This window comes from Cibotium barometz, chromosome 22 (assembly GCF_041138505.1).
Source record: "Cibotium barometz isolate CiBa-2024 chromosome 22, ASM4113850v1, whole genome shotgun sequence".
NCBI classification, from domain to species: Eukaryota; Viridiplantae; Streptophyta; class Polypodiopsida; order Cyatheales; family Cibotiaceae; genus Cibotium; species Cibotium barometz.
The window spans coordinates 29,371,709-29,395,490 of NC_141067.1; the positions used below are offsets into that span (position 1 = coordinate 29,371,709).

At 49.4% G+C, this 23,782-nt stretch overlaps 1 protein-coding gene across 2 annotated transcripts in view; it reads right to left on the bottom strand.

Moving 5' to 3' along the window:
• Nucleotides 1-1,378: 1,378 nt before the first annotated feature.
• The window catches only part of RUG3 (Regulator of chromosome condensation (RCC1) family protein), a 56,863-nt gene continuing 34,459 nt past the window's right edge, over nt 1,379-23,782 (bottom strand). The window contains exons 2-6 of one of the 2 annotated variants that reach the window (XM_086816595.1): nt 8,959-9,104; nt 7,965-8,156; nt 7,537-7,665; nt 2,059-2,214; nt 1,379-1,915 (exon numbers count right to left, since the gene is read on the bottom strand). In XM_086816595.1, coding sequence (XP_086672721.1) covers nt 1,728-1,915; nt 2,059-2,214; nt 7,537-7,665; nt 7,965-8,156; nt 8,959-9,104 — 811 coding nt within the window. In that variant the 3' untranslated portion in view covers nt 1,379-1,727. Of the gene's footprint in view, nt 1,916-2,058; nt 2,215-6,724; nt 7,185-7,536; nt 7,666-7,964; nt 8,157-8,958; nt 9,105-23,782 lie in introns of those variants that run through there. The other variant, XM_086816596.1, reaches the window with a different exon arrangement.

Consider the following 23,782-nt stretch of genomic DNA (forward strand, 5'->3'; position numbering starts at 1 on the left):
CCTCCATGTAGAACACATTATTTCTCCCTATGTAAGTCTCGACAAATCCACCCGGGTCAGACCATAAAGTCCCACTACAATTCCATGTAGCCATGTGAAGCATATCCTTTGACTCATGGAACATGCTCCATTATGTGGAACACCGCTCCATAATGATGACCCAACCATTCCTTGCGTTACATGACTCGTGAACCTAGCTCATGCCAACCTTCATGTGCTCCACCTGCAAAGGAGTGAGATCATCTCCTGTGTATTTCTTGGTACCTTTCAAGGTAGCCAACTTTTCCATAAATACTTGGTGCAAAGGAGTGAGATCATCTCCTGTGTATTTCTTGGTACCTTACAAGGTCGCCGACTTTTCCATAAATACTTGGTGACAAAGGGCATCCCGAAATTTGACCAAGAAAGAACTCTCCTGCTCCTTGGTCATATCTTTCCCTACTCGCCATGCATGAGTTGGTGTGCATCCACACCCATATGAGCAAGAAAGGACTTCGTACCTTTCAAGGTAGCCAACTTTTCCATAAAGACTTGGTGAGTAAGAGCATCCCGAAATTTGAGCAAGAAAGGACTCTCTTGCTCCGTGTTCATATGTTTCCATACTCGCCATTCATTCAACTCATGTGCATCCACATCCATATGCCTGCATAGTTGCTCCCCATCTTCTTTGGGGGAAGCTCTTGCAAGAAACTCAATCACTTGTGCATGCAATGCATGGGATTTTCAACGGTTTTCCTTTTCCATTGTTGACTGCATCGTAATGGTTTGGTTGGGTTATAGTCACATTGGCTGGACCCCATGTAGCTCCTCATGCATCACTCAATCACTTATCTACCACCACTACTAAAAAGTTACATCCAAGGCTCCCGTCACAAAAGCACATGGGTGGGGAGCAAAAGCCATCTCTTGTAATCAATTTACAACATTAACTTGATATCATTCTCCTCTATTTGTATGCAATGTACGCCACATTTGTTCATGGAAGACCTTTAATTTGCATGTGAATCTGCAATAACTTGAAAGGCACCCATACCACAGGCAGCTTTTAATTTGTTACAATTCACGTCATCCATACCATCCCCTTGCACAACTCTGTCGGGCTTCTCACTTTATTGCATAGCACGATGTAGCCTGAAAAATGTAACCCACAACTTCCCAAAAGAAATGCTGTTTCACATGTGCCCGCCCAAACTTGAAGGCAAGCTACCAATGGCTGACTTGCACCATCCAGGAGTTCATGCTATTTGATAAGTCCTAAACTTTTCACAAGCTTCACATCATAAACCAGCCTAAAGAAGCTAGCATTAAAACTACCCTTGTCAACCTTCTGTAGCCCAACTTCCCCGACTCATTACAAACTGTAGCGCATCATGAGGTAACATGAAGCATCAAGATAGTAAGATCTGAAACATTATAGCAGTCATGAGATCATGCAAAAGCTTACAGATAATCGACTTGATTAAATGGAAAAGTATCCCCTGTCCATGCAATTCATTGTTGCCTTCCTCCAATTTCTTTGACCAAAATTGAGTCCCACATCAATGCAGCTCTATGTACAGAGTCTGGTGTTCTTCAGACTCCAGCAATGATAATTAAGTACCATGTGGAGACTGTAGGCCATGCTTATCATTGCTCGTAGAGGATCGTAAAGCTGCTGAAAAGATTGGGTCATCCACTTATAGATCTAGCCGAACAGCCTTAAAAATATCAAGGCGCCTCACTAACATTTAGTTCAGAACAAGACCGATCCCATGACAAGCTCCAAGTGCGACAGCAACAACCGAAGTGTGGCTATCAAGATGCATATCTTCTTGATTGAATGTGACCTGTATTGGAATGTTTTCAGCATCCATTTTCCCTGAAAATCCTAGTTGACAGTCTTTATTCTTACCCCAGCAATACAGCACTCCTGTCTCTGTACAGAAACACCCATAAACTTGATCACAAGTGTTCCCCAAGAAGAATAGTTGAAACCTTGCAAGAATAACTTATAACATTAAGACAAAATGAAGATAAATGTTCAATGCAAAGCTGCAACATGTTTAGAACTTGACACACCGGTAATGGCAGCGGTAGAGAAGCTTCCACATGTAATATAAACAACATGCAGATGTGCCAAAGCCTCGACCACCTTCGGTATTCTGCCATTGCTCCATGAGCCATGGCCAAGCTGGCCATCACCACCCCGGCCCCAAGTCAGGACCCTCCCATCATCTGCACAAATTTGGTGTAATAACTCCAATAAATAAACTCCCACCTCGGATAATTCCCAACACAGGGTTGATAGTGGATTTCAAGAGCCATCAACTGTATCATCAAGAAGAAAATAGCCCTACATAAAACACAAATCATTCAAATTCTCATAAACTGATTTGGGACATCCATCCCCAAGCAAGGAGGGCCGCTAGTTCCCTGCATGTCACGTGTGTCTGGCGGCTGGCCCTCCTTGCCAGTCAATCGTCCACCTGCCTACACCAGAAACAAAGAGAGAGATTTTCAGCTGTTCTGTATATATATATATATATATATATATATATATATATATATATATATATATATATATATATAGAGAGAGAGAGAGAGAGAGAGAGAGAGAGAGAGAGACGTTCTTCTAGTGTCTATGGGAGAGAGACGTTCTTCTAACATCTATGGGAGACCATAATATGGCCTATGGTAGCAGTTCAAAGCAGAGACCATGTGAGTCCTTATCTACAACACACACACACACACAAAAAAACTTGAGGGTCTGCAGGGAAACTCGAAGCCAGGTACACATGTATCACTTGAAGATGTGGATTGATTAGCTTCCGCTTGTTGGCCTCTCTGTAAAGGGCTTGCTCTAAGAGCCAAAGCACTTAACCTCACGCCTCACTTCCACCATCTTACAGCTTGAAAGAAGGGAGGAGAAGATGAGGTGCAAAAAATCTAGAAGCAAAAGAAAATAGTATATGGGACATGGCATAAGGTAGAATGTTCCATGCTTTCGGCCACAAGAGTTGGATCGTGCATGATATTGTTACAAATTCCGGTATGTTAATTGAATTCACCATTGAAAGGAGGTAAACTTTGCCATTATGGAGCAGATACTTCTTGCGGGCACCCTTATGTGAACCCACCTTTCTATGCACACATCTCTTGCACCACGCCCTTCAGTCCCTCATGCATACCCACCATGGATCCTCTAGCTGACCAGCCACAGCCAAAGAACTCCGCTATACTTCTGCTTCTCATCTCACACGGCCGGTCACACCCACAATCTCCTGAGCAGTGGTGTGTTTCCTTTGCCATCAGGAACACTCTCCTTCCGCAAGTGCATTGCTTTCCTCTGGACCTCTCATCCTCAAGCACTTTGCATGAATCCTTGGATTAGATCCTCAGATCCTTAGCAGCACATTAGGGTCGTAATATTCTCACCCCCTTAACAAGAATCATCATCCTCAATGGCAAACTTTGGAACAAAGTTGATGTCACTGTTGTCTCTCTTCATTCCGAAATCAAATATGGCCATGAACACCTTAATCTATTTCAAAATCAATCACTTCCATGTCTCCAAAAATTACTAGTATGCAAGGGCATTCCCAACAAAACATCCATCCAATGAGAGAAGCTATCAAAAAGCTCTCATGGTCCAGATACCCATGTATGTCAATAATGGATGTTACATCTACTTTTTTGCCCTGAAAGGCAGTAGTTGCATTCATTTACATTCCCAAATTGGATACATCAAGTCCAATGGCAACTACCATTTTAATAGAAAAGAAGTTATCTATCCATGCATCATCAAAAAGGAATAAGGTGGGCTGATCCTTCAATTGTCTCCATGCCTTAACCTATGTTTGGGCAGTTGCCTTGTGTTGCCCTGACACATCTGGCACCACATTTACATTTCACTTTTCCACATTGGCATCCATATTCTTTACATTCTTGGGGGATTTAGCATGCATGTGCTCTTTACCGCCACATTTAAAGCACTTTCCATCATGCACATATGCATCTTTTTTTGTTGTTTGGACAACCCATGATGGGGGAAGCTTTCCCGTACGCAAAAGCACCGCGAGGCCTTCTTGAGGATTTGGTGTCATAGTCCCTTTCTCACTGAGAGTGGTGGTGAGCCCACTTGACACTATAGACCACCAGTGTGGTGTCCCCCCCACCCCCCCCCCCCCCCCAAAAAAAAAAAAAATGTATGAGATAGCCTTCTCCTCCCAGAGCGACCAGCCGAAAGAGAAGAGCATCCTCTCCCTTTTTAGTTTCTTGATGCTCGCTCCCCTTTATGGAGCTGAGTTTGTACTTAGCCATTATGGCTGTTTTGCTCAGTAACTAATATAAGGATCTATTTCCCGGGAAAAAAAAAGAGTATCCTCCACACTTCAAGAAAGGTGGCTCATCGTGTTGCTCTAGTCAAGTTTCTGATCAGTAATCTGAACCCAAACCATTTCTCACAAGAAAAGACAACTGTGCTCCAATACCAATGTAATAGGGAGGCATATTTCTCGGAACTACTTAGCAATAAAACGTGATTAAAACCACAAAACAAGAAAAACACAACCACAATTCAATTTGCACAATACACCACAGTAGGGGCCGAAGATAGACCGACTCCCACCACCCCTCAAGGTATTTGTATTACCAAACGGAGTGTCCTCCTTAACAAGATACGGATGCCCAAGGATTTACCACCAGCCTACACCTGATATTTCCAAGTACAATCAAGATGTGAAACAATATCACGCAGATGCGCAGTGACTATCAATCACAAAGCCAAAGCCACTCATGAGCCTGTGACTACCAACCACATAGCTCGCATGCCCACAAGACCAAGAACACTCATGAACCTGTGACTACCCGTCACACACTTCGCATGCCTGCAAGTGGTTAAGCGTCACACCTCAACCCTCCAGCGCTTCCAGCGTCTTCACATGATCTTTCTTCTTTTGTGCGTAGGAATACTCTCCAAGTATTCCACACACTCCCAATACACACTAAGTGTCTAAGAACCAGATCAAGGTTGTACACACACGCTTGACTAGCAATTCGCTCCAAACATGTTGAGAAAACCGGTGCCAAAGCGTAGCACTAGGAGATTTCCACAAAATGGATAGACTAAAGGTCCTCCATCACCTTCAGGTTTTGGATTTTGGATGGCTAGACCAATTTGTGGAAACCCATTGGCGTAAGCACAACTGGGATCGGTGACCTCCCAAACTTGGCCCCCCACCCAATTTCCAACATGGTTCCATGGGTTGAAGCATAACCTCTGAGCCACTTAAGAGTAGCCAAGTTGAGTCTTTGAGCCAAAAACATGAACAAGTTCAACCTCTAAGCTAAGAAAAAGTGGACAAGTTGGGACCAAGGGAGGGTGTTGAGAAAAGTGGTGCCAAAGCGTAGCACTAAGAGATTTGGATAGACCGGAGATCCTCCCATCACCTTAAGGTTTTGGGGTCTCGATGGCTAGACCAATTTTTTATTGTGCCTAGGGTTAGCACAATGAGCACCTACCTAAGCTATGGTGGATCAAAGGAGTCTATGGTGTGTATGTATGTGTAGAGAGATAGAAGAGAGAGAGAGAGAGAGAGAGAAGAAGAAGAAGAAAGAAAGAAAGAAAGATATATTAACGTCTACGAGAGGCCAAAGTTGGCCTATGAGACAAAAAATAGTACAACTGTGTTCTTCCGGTCATCAGAAGAAAAGAAAGAAAAGAAAAAGTGTGCATGTGTCTGGATCATGGATCGGTGGAGCCCATATACAAACAATATAAAGGGGGGTGGGGATGTGGATGGAGTGCTATATGCTGAAGGGGTAGTACAAGCATGCTATGCAGATCTAAGAGAGAGACAATGATTGAACGTACAATGAGGAACTCAATTGATTAAGAACCTTACATCAAGTACACGCTTTTATAAGCTAATAGTCTGATCTTTGACACATCACATTAAAGGGGGCAATGACACATGGTTAGGCCTGCCGCCTATGACATCACCGCTTATCACATTCACACACAAAACAGCTATAAGAGGTTTTATTCACACAACTTACTCACATAACTGAGTGTTCACACACACATACAAGGACTGTTCGCGCACAGATACAAGCAGGTACACAAACAGGGGTATACGAATATGATGGATAAACACACAGAGACTCTGAAATAACCAACAAAGCCCTCCCTCATACGCAAAAGAAGTAGCTACCTTCTAACTCCATCACACGCTGCAAGGAAGCAATCTAGCCATGCTCTCCTCCTGTGCCACGCTAATCCTCCAATCAGCAGGTGACCAAAGTAGCAAGGCCAGTTCCTAACAAGGATAAAAGATAACACGGAGCCTTTTATAAGTGAAGGTGATACAAACATATAAAGGAAACACACACACAAGGATTATTTTACTCAGATTTCGGGGGACTCCCTAGGCAGAGAACTCATGACTCACACATAACCAGAAATGGTAAATTTTTGGACGTTTAATGACTCCCATGCCAATGATATGTCGATGTAGGCCTTTTTCATTGACGTTGCCAAGTAATTTGACACTTTGGGCCGTCTCTTTAGGCTCAAGGGCCATGGCAAAGAACCTTGACGTGCACAAATTTGAAGCTGCATATGAAGAAACCAAGGTTTTCGCTGATGAATAGGCTTCAATTTGATGCAGGATGCCCGATTTTAAAAAGGTCCAATTTCTTGTGGCTCTAGGAGCTCTAATTTGTTGATTTTCTCCATATTTGGAAAAAAACCCAGATTTTTGCTGAGCCCCAAAATTATCATACTGAAGTGGTCAGTTTTGGAATTTTGCCGTGCCCCCCAAATTTTGGAGAATGCAGGATCTTGAACTTTACTAATTTTCACTGATTTATGAAAAAGCCCTAAATTTTGAAGAATGTGGGAACACGAGAGATGGTTGTGACGCTGCGCTGCATTGGGGACGGCCATCTGAGTGACAACAAACAGAAGATGGGCCGAGCTGATATAGCAGTCACAGTGGGCTGTTCAAAGAGAGACCCAGGCCAGTGAGGCTGGCAAGAAGCTTGGGCACAGGAGAAGCTGTCAGCGCCAACCTCTGCGTGTCCGCAGCGTGGAAGTTTCGACGTGCAGTCAGGCAGAGCAGGCGGCTTCCATCAAAAAGAACCGGGCAGATGAATAGTGGACAGTCACCGCTTGGACGCGAGCATGATGGTGGCAACGATCTGTCCTGCATACAGAGGATAATCAGGCGAAGGATTAGGCTGGGCGGGAAGATGACAACGGTGTGGCCGTGGCAAGGGGCACGAGCGCAAGGTGAGCAAGTTCGATAGAGGCCTGGCCACACGCACACACAGAGGACGTGCCCATGGCTAGTTGATCTAAACATTATCAGCATACAAGCAATCTAACAAGCTTCAAAACTAGTGAAAGACATCATAAGGAAATTACACTAAGTGAAAAGAATTAGCCACCAAACACCCTCTGACAAGACAAAAAACTATGCTAAAAGTATTAGATCCATGGAATACTACAAAAAGCTGTGTCAATACAGTTGATAGGCCACAAAACTTCGTAAATACCTGTCAAAACAGCTGAGTGATAGCCACCACAAGCTACTTGAACAACACGCATGCTTTCAATTTCCGGAATCGGTGATGGTTTACAACGTGAATGGTTATCTCCTCTGCCTAGCTCATAGTTGGCATTAGCTATGCCAACATAAAACAACACCAAATATGAGCGTCAAGAAAAATCCCCGACTCATAAAACAGCAAAATAACAAAAAAGAAAGCATGCCAACTACTTTCTCTTAGGGGTGTTTAAGCAAACAAAACCCACAGGCAGTGGACATGTTTGATGAACAGGTAACATCGCCCGTAAGTGCATGAAATACCCATCCATTGTCAGATTTTGGATGGGTGGGCATGTGTAAAGGGCCTTACATTTAACTGAATGGTACTACATTGCTTAGCACAAAACAACCAAGGTAACAATGGGAGCTGATTACCTCCCCAGCTCCAAGTTTTCCCTTCCAATGTCAATGCCATAGTGAAAAATCCTCCACAACTTACTGCCGCAACTGGCTCCGGCATGAGGTACACTTGCAGTGGAACATTGACGGCCCCCTCATCTGTAACAAGGTCATCTCCGTGTCCCAGTCTGCCATCCCCCTCATCTCTGCCCCATGTATACAAGTCACCTATCACATCAAAGCTCAAATAGTCAAAATTATTTCTCAAACTCCGTATTCCCCAGTCATTTGCACAAAACAACCATGCGCAAGTAGATTCTGCGTAGCCACAGCTCTAGCAAAGGGACCAAGACACAAAGATTGCAAAGACACTATCCTTCCACACTCGTAGGCTTGTGGTCAGATTGGCAAAACCAGAAGGGATGGAAAGTAACATATTTTCTAACTCTAGACAAAAGCATCACTACCTTCATCAAGCACTGTGAGAAGCTTGGATGGTGTGGGTAGGAAAGGGGATACGACTGAGGCTGAATGTAGTATATCAAGAGGACTGGGCTGCTGTTACCAAATGCCAAAGCAAAGGAAATGTTTGGAGGAATGCTTCCTGTCAGGGGCTGACAAGCAGGTCAGCCTTGGTCCCACTCCCCTATAGAAGCTGGTTGGCCCCACGTATGCTAGCCAGCAGTCAGATCAACAATTGGCTGGCCTGGTTGCCACCACATATGCCTAGCCAGCAGTCAGATCAACAATTGGCTGGCCTGGTTGCCACCACATATGCCTAGCCAGCAGTCAGATTAACAATTGGCTGGCCTGCACCACAGGAAAAATGGTTTACAGAGGGCCTACAGGACACTCGACTGCTCAAGTTACCCAAGTCTATGAACACTCACTCTCCCTCTTACCCTCCACTCTTTGTTTTGAAATCTACCACCTATATAGTACATTACCAATTCAAACGACAAATTGGAATGCTATAAGCAGGGTGCATGCACAATAAAAGTAGTAAATAAAAAGAGAAAGCCCCACATACCTGATGATGTGATTGCTGCAGAGTGGGCCCCACCTGCTGAGACATATGCCACATTGCCGTTTTCATCTTTATTAAGGACCAACCTTCTTGGAAAAAGCTCTGCCTTGTATCTACCATGACCTAATGCTCCAAAAGCCCCAAAACCCCTGCAAACCTTCACATCAAAAGACTTGAGAGTATGTTCAATAGCCTTCCATGTTCTTTACTGTTTACACTAAAAGACACATGCAAAATGGAACACAAGGTTTGATATCCCCAAAACATAAATTATATGATTCTCTCTGCAATTTTCAATGCTTTTTTGCAGGTTGCGAGAGTAGGGAAGATTGCTTATAGGTACAAAGCCCGTCGATAGCTTGATCAACCAAACTGTCGATCTGCTCCTGCGAGCTCCTCCGCATCCCCCTCCCGTCTACCTTCCCCCTGCTGCTTCTCGCCGTCGCGCGCCCCCCGCTCCCCCCCGCCTGTCCCCCGCCATCTCCTCCGCCTCTCTCCCCCGCCTCCTTCCTAGCTTCCTCCCCCGCCTTCTCCTCCGCTTCGCGGCTCTTCCCCCCGCCTTCTCCCTCACCTCCCCCTCCGTCTCACCCCTCCTCCCACCGCTAGCTCCCCCGCCTCAGCCCCCCCCCCCCTCCCCCCCCCCGCTCCGCCCCCGCTATCCTCTCCCCTTCCGCCTCGCCGTTTCCTCGTAGGGCTGTGTCCCTCCCGTTGGTGACCCCGGTCTCTGGCCTTTTCCCTCTGGAGGACTCCATGGAAGCCGCTCCGACTACCCCTGCCGATTCCGGTCTCCATCTGGAGTTCACAGATGCAGATCATCAGTTGTTTGTTTCCACAGTATCCGCTCTTGAGGCCTCCTCCTTGGTCTGCAAGATAGTGGGTAGCCGTCCGATGCGGAGAGAGCTTCGCGACCTTCTGCAAGGCAGCCTCGTTGGCATGCCTGCCAAGATCGTCAGCGTCGATTTTTTGGGACGTGGCTACTACCAGGTGGATTTCGAGCCCCCCCAGGCAGCTCAGACGGTGCTGGCTCGGAGCCCCATTGCCCTCCGCTCATCCCGGGCGTTCCTGGCGCGATGGACTCAAGGTTTCGACCCCGCTTCTGACCCGCTAGCAGGCGCGACAGGTTTCCCCATCACTATCTGCTTTCAGTGATAGCTCGGGCAGCAGGACTCCCGGCCATTCGTGTTGTGGTTCCGTCACCGGAGTCCCTCCCAAAGACGATCCTCCTCCCTTGTCTTTCTGGAGGACATCTGATACAGCGCGTGGAGTATTCGGGCCTCCCCGGCCAGTGCTACATCTGTCAGGAGATGGGCCACCTCGCACGCGCCTGTCCCCGCAAGGGGGTTCATCCTAGGCCCGAGGGGAGCCAATCCACCTCAGAGACCGGACATCCCTGGCTCGTCTCAACAGGCGCCATCATCTGACGAGCAGGCCCCGGCGGAGGATGCCGCGCAGACCCAGGAGGCTGGCGGATGGCAGGAGGTTCGCCGGCGGAAACGCCCGGCCCGCAGGGACCGTCGCAGACGCCAACAGGCAGCACAGGCTGGCGGACAGGCGACTCCGGCTGGCGTCCGGGCACCTACCCGCACTCATGCTCCAGTCAGGGATACGCGGCCAGCAGGTCCAACCCCGATGGACGAGGATTCAGTCTCAGTGCCCGTTGAGGCCGCCGGTGGAGCCCCCCACGTGGAGACCCCGCTCCCGCCTCCCCCCGCGGGGGGCCCCGCCCCCTCCATGGAGCAGATTCCTGAGGATCCCGGGCCGCACTCTGCGACCCCCGGCCCCTCTTCCCCTCACTCGGAGAGCACTCCTTCCACCCCCCCTCTCCCCCCCAGCCCCCCCCCCCTCCCACCTCCCCCGGCGGCCCCCCCTGACACCTCTCCTCTGGCAGATGCCTCTCCATCCTCTCCTCGCTCTCCCCCCTCCTCTCCGCGAGCCACCATCCCTCCCTCGACCTCTCCAGGATACTCCTCCAGACCACCCACTGCCCCGGGGCAGCGCAGCTGGGTAGGCCAGAGTTCAGTTCAACGGCTGTTCCACCGCCACTCCGCGCCGGTGGAGATGGCGATCCTAGCTTCGCCCGCCACAGAGTTCTCTCCAGCCTCCCCTGGGGAGCCCCCGCGAGTGATGGGGCTCCCAGTGGATTACGGTTTTTTCAGGTGTCTCCAGCTAGATGTTGGCCCGTTCGAGACACTGGTCGCGCCCTTGCAAGTTTGCGTGGTGTGCCATCCCTCTCGTTCTCCTTCAGTGGTGAGCAGCACGGTGGCCTTCTCCTTTCCTCTCAGTGTTGCCCCAGACACAGCATGGGATTGCAACTCTGTAGAGGAAGTTTTGCGTGATCAGATACTGGAGTTTTCTCACCACTTCAGTGACTTGGGGCTCACGGACCTATTGCAGACCCAATTACACTCAGCCCGCACGAGCTTGTTTGGTATAGGAGATTGGCGGGCGGATCCGGTCCACACCTCAGTTGAGGCGGTGCTACTGATTCTCCTCCACGCCGCCCCGAGGATGCAGCCTACCTTTAGATACATATATGCAGAGGATTGGTCTCATGCCTATGCCCTGGACAGGGCGAAGGTGGAGTGGGGTTGGACACAGAGACAGGTCACCCTCTTTTTGGAGAGACTCCGCACCCGGACAAACAGTGACTATTCTCCCTCCAAGCCGGCGCCCAAGACTCACAGAGTGGAGGGCAGCTCATCCAGGCCGGCTGAGAGGGGTGAGCCAGTGGCGGCTGCTTCACTTGCCATAGCTCATCCATGAGGATCCTCTCATGGAACATCCAGGGTCTTGGTGGACCTCGCTGCTACATTGGTCGGGGCAGACTTCGCCAGGAGATCCAGAGGGCTCTCGTTGGAGGACCCATAGATATCCTTTTCATCCAAGAGCACCACCTTTCTGCCGGGCGTACCCGCACCTGCGGGAAGATCTTGCCAGCCAGGAGTCACACTTTTTGGTCACCGGCATATGCCTCCCAGGGGAACCAGGGTGGAGTATGCATCTCAGTCAGCGAGCAGCTTCTATCCGAGGTTGTGGATTCTGGCACTCTGGTCCAGGGTCGAGCGCAATGGATCATCCTTCGGGTTGGGGAAGACCGCATTGGCTTCCTCAAATTCTACGCCCCTAATGGGGCGACCGGGAGAGCTGAGTTCTGGAGCACCATTAGGCAGTCCCTCCCCATGGCAGACCATTGGTGCCTGGGGGGGATTGCAACATGCTGGAGGATGCAGAGGACAGGATGGGGGGCAGCCAGGAGACCATTCATGGGCCGGAGCTCGCTGCCTGGGAGGAACAAGTGCTGCAGGTGAGAGGCCAGGATCCGTGGACTCTCTCGGAGTTTGGCAGGTTGCAGGGGAGTTTATCTTTCTCGTGCTCGGATAGACAGGCCACAGGAGTTAACCTTTCCCGCATCGACAGGTTTTACATTGATGAGTGGGCTTGCGACAGAGGTGGCACTGTGGGTATACTTGCAGGCTCCTCATTTTCAGACCCCTTTCCAGTGCTTCTCCAGATCGAGGACCCTACGAGAGGAGAGCGAGGCCAGAGCATCCGGATTCCAGATTGTCTCATAGAGGAGCCCGAGATTGCGACCAGAGTTGAGCAGGTCTGGCAGGAGCTTCAGTTCAGGAGAGGATCGACAGCCAACGATCTTGACAGGGGTTTGCCGGAGATCAGTAGGATGCTCAGACAGGCTGCCCTGGACTGTCTGGAGGCTTTCAGAGAGCAGGAGAGGAGCCTGCGGAGGAGTCTAGCTTCCCTTCAGAGACTTCAGGAGAGGGATCCTACGAGCCCTTGGATTTCAGAGCAGATGGAGTCAGCTCGCACAGAGATCAGATCCATCGATGAGAGGAGGGTGGAGTTCCGATTCCATGCTCGGGCTTCTTTTTGGGGACAGGCTGGAGACAGAGTGACTCGAGATTTCTTTGAGGCGACAGGGCCTCGCTTCAGACGAGAGGGTCTCAGGCGCCTTCGGCAGGCTGATGGCCAGGTAGTGGTGGATCCCCCCAGGGTTCCGGCGATCGCCACAGATTTTTACAGCTCTCTGCTCTCTGCTGAGCCAGCAGATGACAAGGTGAGAGAGGCTCGGGAGGCAGTCTGGAGCTTCACGAGACCGGTTGTGCCGGCCCATTTGCAGCACTCCCTTCTCTCCCGCCCATTTGCAGCACTCCCTTCTCTCCCCCTTCTCGGATACGGAACTGGAGGCGGCTCTTCAGGCACTTCCTCGGGGCAAATGCCCAGGAGAGGACGGTCTCTCAGTGGCTTTCTTCCAGAGGTACTGGGGTCTCTTGCATAGGGGTTTCAGATTGGCATTCCAGGAGATCATGGAGTCGGGAGACATGCCGGACAGCATGGCAGAGGGGTTGATTCACTTGATCCCCAAAGAGGGAGGAGACAGACTGGAGATTAGACAGTGGAGACCGATCACCTTGCTAGGCACGGCCTACAAGGTCCTAGCTAAGGCGATCACCAGGCGGCTTCAGCCTCACCTCCCGGACATCATCCACTCCACGCAGACAGGCTTCATCCAGGATAGGAGCATCCTGGATAACATCTTCTCTTTCTGGGAGGCTACGGCTTTGGCTAGATTTCGGCAAGAGGATCTGGCAGTGCTCCTTCTCCACTTCGAGAAGGCATATGATCGGGTGGACTGGGCCTTCTTGGAAGGCACTATGGAGAGGATGGGCTTCCCCCCTCAGTGGATCCGTGGGGTCTCTGCACTCTACACATTGGCTCATAGCCAGGTGCTGATACAGGGCGTGCGCGGAGAGAGGTTCCAGCTCTCGCGCTCGGTGCGGCAGGGGTGCCCATTGGCGCCCTTTCTTTTTCTTTTTGTGGCGGAGGCCATGAGCACTTTCTTGACGGCACAGGATACAGGTTTGCGGGGCCTCCAGCTCCCCATCCGCACCTCGGAGGAGCTCCTAGACTCGGAGTTTGTGGATGACACTGCTGTCTATCTTCAGGGAGGGGAGAAGAACCTCCGCCGCTTCGCCTCAGCCATGGACAGGTTTTGCAGAGCTTCGGGCGCTTTGATCAACTGGCACAAGTCGTGTGGGTTGTGGGTCAGTTCTGTGCCCCCCCCGACTTGGAGGCCAGTTGATGGGTTTCAGTGGCTGCCCCCCGGCACTACAGTGCCCTATTTGGGATGCTATGTGGGCATTGACATATCTCCGGAGCAGCAGATAGCCCCCCTTCTTCTGAGCATTCGGAAGAAGCTTCTGTATTGGAGTACCGCTCGTTTATCTCTGGCTGGCCGAGTGGTTGTGGCCAACCAGGTTCTGCTTGCTACCATGTGGTACATCACTTCTTGCTGGGCCTTCTCTCGGGCGTGCATTGGCCAGGTGCAGAGGCTCATCAGGAACTTTCTTTGGTCCGGTGGCGACGGGCGGCCCGCCAGGGCCAAGGTGGCATGGGCTGTGATCACTCAGCCGAGGGAGAGAGGCGGCCTGGGCATAGTTGATCCTATTTGTCAGAGCCGAGCTTTGCTTGGCAAGTTGGTGGTTCGTGGCCTCCTACCAGGCGCTGAGCCGTGGAAGGAGTTTCTTGTTTCCAGGATTCTCAGCCGCACTCCTTCTCTTAGCGGCCCCTAGACCCCCAGCATCAGGTGGATCTTTACAGACCAGCGATCCAGAGGAGTGGGCCTTGGCTTCGAGAAGCGTTTTGCAGCTAGCCTTCTGAGGGCCTGGGAGCATCTGAGGCCGTCACTCTTCCAGACTCCCCCGGCACCGATGAGGAGCGCCCGAGGCAGCCATTGATTTGGAACCCCTTGATCCAACTTCCCAGTGGTCATATGGTTGGATCGCGATCTCACGTGTCGTGGGGCCCGTTGAGCTCCGGCCCAGCCCAGTCCCTAGACGACTGGATATGTTTTCAGCAGCTGCCTCTAGAGGTTCAGGATCGCGATCTCACGTGTCGTGGGGCCCGTTGAGCTCCGGCCCAGCCCAGTCCCTAGACGACTGGATATGTTTTCAGCAGCTGCCTCTAGAGGTTCAGGAGAGGAGACTCAGCGGGATGAGGGGCAGAGAGTTGATGAGGCAGGACATTGAGGCGGCCATCCCCCGGGAGTGGCGGACTCCAGTACAAGACCCTCCACCTCCACAGTGGATAGGCGTCTTTACTCGGCATGAGATCCTTCTAACGGTCTGCGGCTCAGCAGAGAGAGTCGACCCACTCACCTTCGAGGTGGGAGAGGGAGGCCAGCTTCAGAGGACCCGACTAGATTTGGATGAGTTCCAGGGTTGTATCTTTCAGAGGGTGCGGGTGGTCGGCTTTCATCAGAGACAGTGGCATGTAGACCCCTCACTGGCCTCGATAGGGGAGGACTATTCTTGGAGATTATGGGCTTGGGACAGCAGGCCTCTTATTCGCCTTCAGTGGGATCCAGGCGAGTGGCTTTGGCGAGATCCCTATTCGGCCCCTACCAGCCCAGGCACCCCATTTTTTCAGTACACAGCGAGGCTGGGGCGGCGGATCCAGAGGCACAGGATAGCGGGCACCCCAGCGGCGGCTGAGCATTGGCGGCGACAGGTGCTCTCCCCTGCCTTCCTTAGGGACTTCTGGCAGCGCCTTTGGGACAGCTTCCGGCCCCGGAAGGTGACGCTTTTTCTCTGGCTTACAGCGCATAGAGGACTGGCTGTGGGGGCTTGGCTAGCTTTTGGCAGACACCCAGCGTCCTGCCCTCGGTGCGGCCATGCACAGGAGTCGCAGCGGCACTACTTATGGGATTGCCCACAGGCACAGCAGGTCTGGCAACACGCTCTCAGGATGGTTTTTGCAGGCTCGCCAGGTGAGATGATGGTGATGTGGGGTGAGGTGGCTTGGGCCACGGACAGCGGCCCGGCCCTTGGATACGAGGACGTCCCTGGCAGTGCGACCATCCAGGTCTCTGACAGGGCGATGGCGGTGGTTCCGACGCCAGACTTCTCTTCGGCAGTCTCCCAGGAGGGGGACGGGCACAGATGGGAGATGATCAGCAGCATGACGGCTTGGCACATATGGAGAGCCCGATGCAGGGAGGCCATAGACCGCCAGGCGACTCCACCGGCGGAGGTCATACAGGCCCTCTGGGTGGACATCATTCACACCTTGAGAGGACACTGGGGGAAACTTCACGGCGACTCGGATCACATGAGAGATTGCCGCAAGGCGTTCCTTCGCACTTGGCAGCCTGGCCCTTTCCTCTTCGCGAGGGGCGAGGATGTCACTTGGCACTACAGGCCTCCAGTTTGGCTCTTCTCACCTCCCGCATGTACTACTAGGTAGCCCCCCCCAGAGAGCGGCCAGCCACGGGGGTGGAGCTCCAGTGTTCACTGTGTTTATTATCCCTCCTTGTGAGGTGAGCTTTGTAGCCTTATGGCGTTTTCTCATTAACTAATAGAAGGATCGTTTCCCCCCTCCCCCCCCCCCCCCCAAAAAAAAAAAAGGAAGATTGCTTATAGCACTTACGCCTCTCCTTGTCCATGTGCCACAGAAAAAAAGTCTGCAAGCTCCCCACTTTATGCAACAGACAAGTGCCTTGTTCCCTAACATGTGTGAGATGTCCTTGCACAAAGACCTCTATAGAATGGAGAAGGATGAGTGCCAAAAAATTTCACATTGGTTACATGAGTGGACTGCTTGGGCTGATCACCGGATATTTCCAACTGTTTTGGGTTGTGTGTGGGTCATGGTAAGCAGAGACTACCAAAACATTGTTGGAGAATGCACAGGCGGAAGCATAAAGTGAACGAGAGAGAGTAGAGATAGCTTGTGGACAAGATCACCTTTTATAATAGCAAACAGCTTTACAATGGCAATAGCCAACAGAAGTGTTTTATAGTGAAGCAAGGAGGCTGGCCGACTACAGGAAGAGCTGGCCGACTGCTCAAGACTTCTAAAAATAGGAGAAAAATAGATAAAATACCCAATAAATAGGGTAAACCTCATAACACTGAGATGCATAATTCTAACACCCCCTCTGCAGCTCATAGTGTGCAAGAGTCTGAAGAAGATAAGCTGATGAAGATGCAACCATGGACCCTCCAACACCACGAATATTGGAATCACCTCGGAGAGAGCACCCGCCAACCTGTTTACTCAAAACAAAATGCCACCACGAACAAAACAGCAAGGAACTTTGCTTGGCTACGAATTCCCACACAAGTGTGTGGTAAACTCCAAGAATAGATGATGATTGCTCGATACACCGCGCCCATAATCCCCAACAGTGGACGGAAAACACATCATGTCCCGAAAGCCTCTAACAATGAACTCGGAACACATCCAGTTCATAATCTCTGCTACACCAAAGATAACCATGTCCTGCCAGATGTCTAATGCTTGGAACTCTGAATCACGGTCCAGTAAGTGGAGCTGCAATCACCCCCCTCTCCCGCCCACAAGCCTCCTTTGGCTGGAAGGCTGAAGCACATGGGGGGGACTACATATATACTAGAAAAGTACACCATCTAGGTCCTCCTGAGTCGGATGTGCCCTGGGAGCCCTAGAAGTGGTACTAGAATAATCTGTATCACTATCGTGTGTTGTGTCTTTGTCCTTTTTCTGAGATGAAGACTTGTCCTTCTTCTTGGACAAACAATCCTTGGACAGATGCCCTCTCTTCCCACAAGAGAAGCAACGACTCCAACCTTTCTTTTGAACTGAAGTAAGTGCCTGATCAAAACTGTTAAGAGACACCTTTATCTTACCCTGAGAAACGAGGACGGACTCTTCCTCCAAGAGTAGGGAGCTAAGATCATCAAAATCCAACTGAGTGGATGTGACCTGGCACCTCAAAGAACGAGAAATCACATCATAGTCCGGGGGAAGCTTGGTGAGAATATGTGCAGCCAGCTGAGCAGAGGACAAAGCACCACCCATTGCCAGTAACTAGTCATGGATAACCTTGGCCTTCATGAGGAACGACTGCATAGAACTGCCTGCAGGAAATAACAAACCATAGAGTTGCCCTTGCAAAGTAACTGCTCTCATCGACGAATCTCGAGCAAAGAGATCCTCCAATTTAGACTATACCTGACGAGCACTGGTGAGAGTTTGCACAGTCTGTGAGACCTCCTATGTGATGGTCCACACAAGCACTAAATATGTCTTAGAATCGCGATTTTCTCCAAGTCTTGTCATTCCACAAGGAATTGCCTAGACCAGAAAACGCAGCCAGGTAGTGAAACGCAGCCACTGTAGGAGACTAATCTACAGCCAAGAGGAGCGGTACAAGCAAACGCACAGCACAGAAGAAGACGGCGAGCAGAATGCAAAGTGTTGGAGCAGCCTGAACTTACGCGAATGATACCATGTTGGAGAATGCACAGGCGGAAGCATAAACTGAACAAGAGAGAGAGTAGAGAGAGCTTGTGGACAAGATCACCTTTTATAATAGCAAACAGCTTTACAATGGCAATAGCCAGCAGAAGTGTTGAACAATGTGCAGGGATTGGATGACATCAAGTGAATATGTGAGGCCCCTTTTATAGTGGCGCAAGGAGGCTGGCCGACTACAGGAAGAGCTGGCCAACTGGCCAACTGCTCAAGACTTCCTAAAAATAGGAGAAAAATAGATAAAATACCCAATAAATAGGGTAAACCTCATAACACTGAGATGCACAATTCTAACAAAAATCGCCCTGTTTGTCACAATTCTCATGAAGGCTTGTTGCTGTGGTGGAGGCTGTCGATGTATTTAGCCTAAGAATTACCAAGCAACGCATCAGGTGCCAACATGAGCACTACACAGATTTTCTAGCGACTTTGATTTGAGACACAAAAGGCTCTGAAAAATCATTGCTTTTACATGTCCAAAAGAAAAAATTTCCTTTCATTTCCAAAAACCTAAATGCTTATTTTGAAGCTTTAGGAACAAAAGGCAACTGTCTTCCAATTTTCAAAATGCCTGACTCATTTTTATGAGAAAAAAAGGGTAAATAGGATAATGATAATCCAAAGTCTTGTTTTCCCTTAACATGGTACTTTTCTTGAGACGCATGCTGTGTCAAGGCCCTCACAGGAAAACCCTCGCCCTAGCACTCAGACCTCACTCCCCATGTGAACAAGAAGATGAATGACGCTTAAGGAACCAGATATCTACCAGAGTGCGGTAGACTAGCAGTCACCCGTCCACTTGTAGTCTAGATGAGAAAACAAAACAGATTGGAGCTAGAGTGCCCAAATCTGAAAACAAAGCGACACCTGTTGGCCCCAAAGCTTGGCGCCCCTTGCGGTATTTCTTTATTCAATTATAATAATATGAATGGCTGAGTACAACAAAAATCAGCCAAGAGTTTACACCTGTATGTCCAATCTGACGACCCCCAATCCTTCTTAGCACAGAGGATCTATGCACACAGATCTGTGTTCCATAATAACACACTGTGCCTCCCTCTGATCAGCCAAGACCACTAAGCAGGGCAGCCATGAGCATACATTTGGCATAACTCAAGTGCATGATACAACATCTCAGCTCATACATACATGTACTGTCCAAACTCTGTCTCAACCCTTGTCAATCTGCCATACCCCTCATCTCACAAGGGGCCAGATAACTCATATCTGCAATAGACATCAAGCAGTAGAAAGAGAGATAGATGAACAGAAACGGAGCTTACCAAATTCAGCTCGTGAAACAGCACTGGAGGAAGCAACGGTACCAATCTGTACTTGCAGGCACTTGTTTCCACAACCCTGCTTCACACATGTGCACGTACTTGCCTGTACCTTCCTCCTTGTGTTCACCTCTATGCTGTCTTTGAAAGTACAGATCTGAAAAACAGCCCCGCACCCGTCTGTACTACCTCGGGATACGTGCCAGGAGTTGTACTTGCAAGCGCAGCCTGCTGTCCACACTTGTACTCGCCTCAATCTGCATAATCAGACCTGTCCAGCGCTTGTGCAACGCCGCCTGCAGCAGTACTTGCTGTACTTGACTGTCCGTACACTGTACGGCAGTCGTACAGTGCTGTACCTGCTGTTGTACCTGCTGGTAGAGCCTGACCAGAACCTGTGCAGCAGAAATCCTTGCAGCTACTCCTATGCGCAGCCAGCAACAGAAGAGAAAGAGGGTACTTGCAGCAGATCTGGCCGTACAGTGCTGTACGGCTGGTTTGCACTCAGAAAAACAGCAACAGCAGCACGACTTCTCCAACGACCCTTCTCTTCCTCTTTTCCACGCTTGAGAACATGCGCATGAAGGCTCCACGACTCTCTTCCCCAAAAGCTAGAGAGAGGGGGCGGAGAGAGAAGCACTCACTCCAAAAGTGGAGTGGCCCTCCTCCCCAAAATAATCCCTAGGGCCCCAAACTTTCAAAGTCCCTAGGGGCAAACTTTAATAAACATTGAAGTTTAATGTTCTAGTTCCCCCCTTCACACCTAGGGATGTCCACACATCTTAAACTCTGTCCGGGCACCCTCCATGTGAATCATAAAATATTCTGACTCTGCAACCACCATGCCCACACTTGTGCTGTTCCATTTTCACAGGGCCATGACACTTATATAGGGGAGTTAGGGCTGGCCGACTGCACTCCTTGTTACGTACCTAGTACTAGTCTTTAGGATTAGTGGTCTAATCTTTTGGGCCTTATCTGTGGGCACCCAAAAGCCGATGGCCCCCAAAATGGAAGGCCAATGGGCTGCCCAAAAGCCCTATAGGATGAACTTATCCATGCCCCCTTGACAAATGGTGTTGCTAGTACCTTTTCCAAGGATTTGCACACACCAAGACCTAGACATTTTACTCTGACATGATGACGAGCACCCAACCAATGACCTAATAAGTACCCAAGATGACACGACGCATTAAGTCATATAAGAGGATTACAATGAGTGCAAAACGGGCATGACATTGACTTGTGCAAGACGTGCACGACTTTGACTACCCCTTAGTGGTACACTGGTGACTCATCCCTGGACAAGAGCTCACAAAATGCCAGATGTATGGCCTTAGGGCCTTGCAGTTGTGTTGGTGTAGTATGTCCATGTAGACTTGTGCCTATGTGCTAGGGGTTTCCAGAGATAGAAAGAAGACTGCGACAGAATCACACATACAGCATACACAAGAGTCCTAAACTACTGCTTGTATTATGTACAAGAAAGAAGTAATACAATTGAAATTTCAAGTACAAGAAAGAAGCAATACAACTGAAATTCAAGTACAAGATGTGGCAAAGAATGAAGACATCAAATCACAGGCCCGTGACCTACTCCTACGGTACACTCCTCACTAGCACTTCGCCTATAGAGAAACACTCTGTGAAGTCCAACTCTGAGGAAAGCAAATGAATATGACGATTTGTTAGCAGTCATCTCCCATTTGTACCATATTACACTATAGGGAGTGAGGGCCTGTGTCAGCCTGTAGGTGTGGCTGGTCAGGTGTAGGGAGTGAGGGCCAGTGTTGTGGGTGTGCCCGCCCATATATGAGTTTCTCCATTTTTTTCCCATTGTCCATTTTCCTAGTTGTGGGGGTGATGTTTTCCATGTATCAGTCTGTAGGTGTGGCTGGCCAAGTGGGACCCATTTTTTTCTATTGGCCGACTTGTTGGTTGCTAGCCGACTTGATTTCTATTGGCCAACTTGTGTTTATGCTGGCCGACTGGATATTATCCAGTCATGGGGTTGTCCAAGGGCTTTCGGCCTGTTTTGTAGTGGCCGACCAGCAACCCTAGCCCATATATATGTGGGCCTTGCCCCCCCAATCAGTCTTGTACCGGATTCAGGTGTATATAGCAAAGTTTATACAACCTTCTCCTCTCTTGCATTTTTGTACTTTCTACACAGAGAGAAGGGGGAGAGAGAGAGAGAGAGAGACATATGTGGGGATAAGTCAACTCACAGAATGAGTGTGTGACTCCCCTATCACATGTATATTTGCTCTAGTACACAGTGTGCACTTAGTACATTAAAAGTACTAAGTGTACTATGTACTATAAAACTTATGGACTAGTACACACTATAAGGGTGGGCATAATGCCTTTACCCCAACAACCTCCCACTTAAAGGCAGTGTGCCCTTAAGTAAAGGAAAAGAAAAAATCAGCATGTACATGATAATATACAAGGCCATATCAAGGCTGAAACTGGCCTCATCCAATGCCCATCAAGTGTCTGCAATGAGCAAACCGCTCTGGAGGCAAACTCTTTGTCAACAGATCAGCCGGGTTGTCATCCGTATGAATCTTAACAAGCTGAATTTGCTTGTTCTCTATCACCTCTCTGATGAAGTGATACTTCACATCCACATGCTTCGTCTTTGCATGAAAGGCAGGGTTCTTTGCCAACTGGATGGCACTCTGACTGTCACAATGCAACAATGGAATATCCCCTGTATAACCCAAATCAACCACTAACCGAGATAGCCATAATGCCTCCTTGCAAGCCTCTGTGGCTCCAATGTACTCGGCCTCTGTAGTAGATAAGGCAGTGCACTTCTGCATCCTGGATATCCATGACACAGCACCTCCTGTGAATGTAAACACATAACCGGTAGTAGACTTCCAGTCATCTGGATAACCGGCATAATCCGAATCCGTGTAACCATGCACTAATGCATCCTGTTTGCCAAAGCATATGCACATATCCTGTGTGCCCTTCACGTATCTCATGACACCTTTCACTGCTTCCCAATGCTTCTTGCCAGGGTTGGCCATGTATCGAGAAACCACTCCCACTGCAAATGCAATGTCTGGCCTGGTAGCAACCATGGCATACATGAGACTGCCACAAGCTGAAGCATACAGAATCTTGGCCATGTCAGCCCTGTCACTATCCGACTGTGGGCTGTCCATAGCATTGAGTTTCACATATGGAGGCAAAGGAGTACTAGTCTTCTTCCCTCCCATCCATATTGAACCTCTGCAAAACTTTGCCAATGTATTCCTTCTGAGACAAATACAACACATGCTGATTTCTGTCCCGAAGCATCCGCATACCCAAAATGTGATTTGCATCACCCAAATCCTTCATATCAAAGGTTTGATGCAGCCTCTTCTTCAAGGCATCCATCTCTTTACGAGATTTCCCGGCAATCAACATATCATCAACATACAAGATGAGGATCAATAGACTGCCATCCAAAGCTTTCTTTGTGTATAAGCAGTGATCTATGTCACTTCTCCTGAAATCCTGGGATTTCATGAATGTATCAAATTTATGATACCATTCCCTTGGTGCCTGTTTGAGCCCATAAAGACTCTTTTTTAGCTTGCATACAAGCTTCTCCTTTCCATTTACTGCATAACCCTCTGGCTGTTGCATATATATCTCCTCATGGAGATCACCGTGAAGAAAAGCAGTCTTCACATCCATCTGAATCAAATCCAGATCATCATGTGCAACCAAAGCTAATACAGCTCTAAGTGTGGTCATTTTGACCACTGGAGAGAAGATCTCATCAAAGTCCACACCATATTCTTGCTTGAAGCCCTTAGCCACTAACCTGGCTTTGTATCTTGGCTTTGCATCAGGTGCAACTTTGAGCCTGTAAACCCACTTGCATGGCAAAACCTTCTTGCCTGTAGGCAAATGCACCAACTTCCATGTTCCATTTTTGTGCAGAGAATCCATCTCTGACTTCATAGCACGCTCCCAAAGAGCCTTGTCTGCCCTCTGTAAAGCCTCCTTATAACATGAGGGCTCCCCACAGTCAGTGAGCATCAAGTAGTCAACCCCTGGAACAAACCTGTCAGGGGCTCTGGAGGATCTTGTGGACCTCCGTACCCAATGACCATCACTTGCAGGTTGCTGTCCAGCCTGCATATCACCTATTGGTGGCTCCTGTTCCATGCCATAAGGTTGAAAGATCATGCCCGGTATCTCCTCTAACTGTGGGATATCCATAGGGA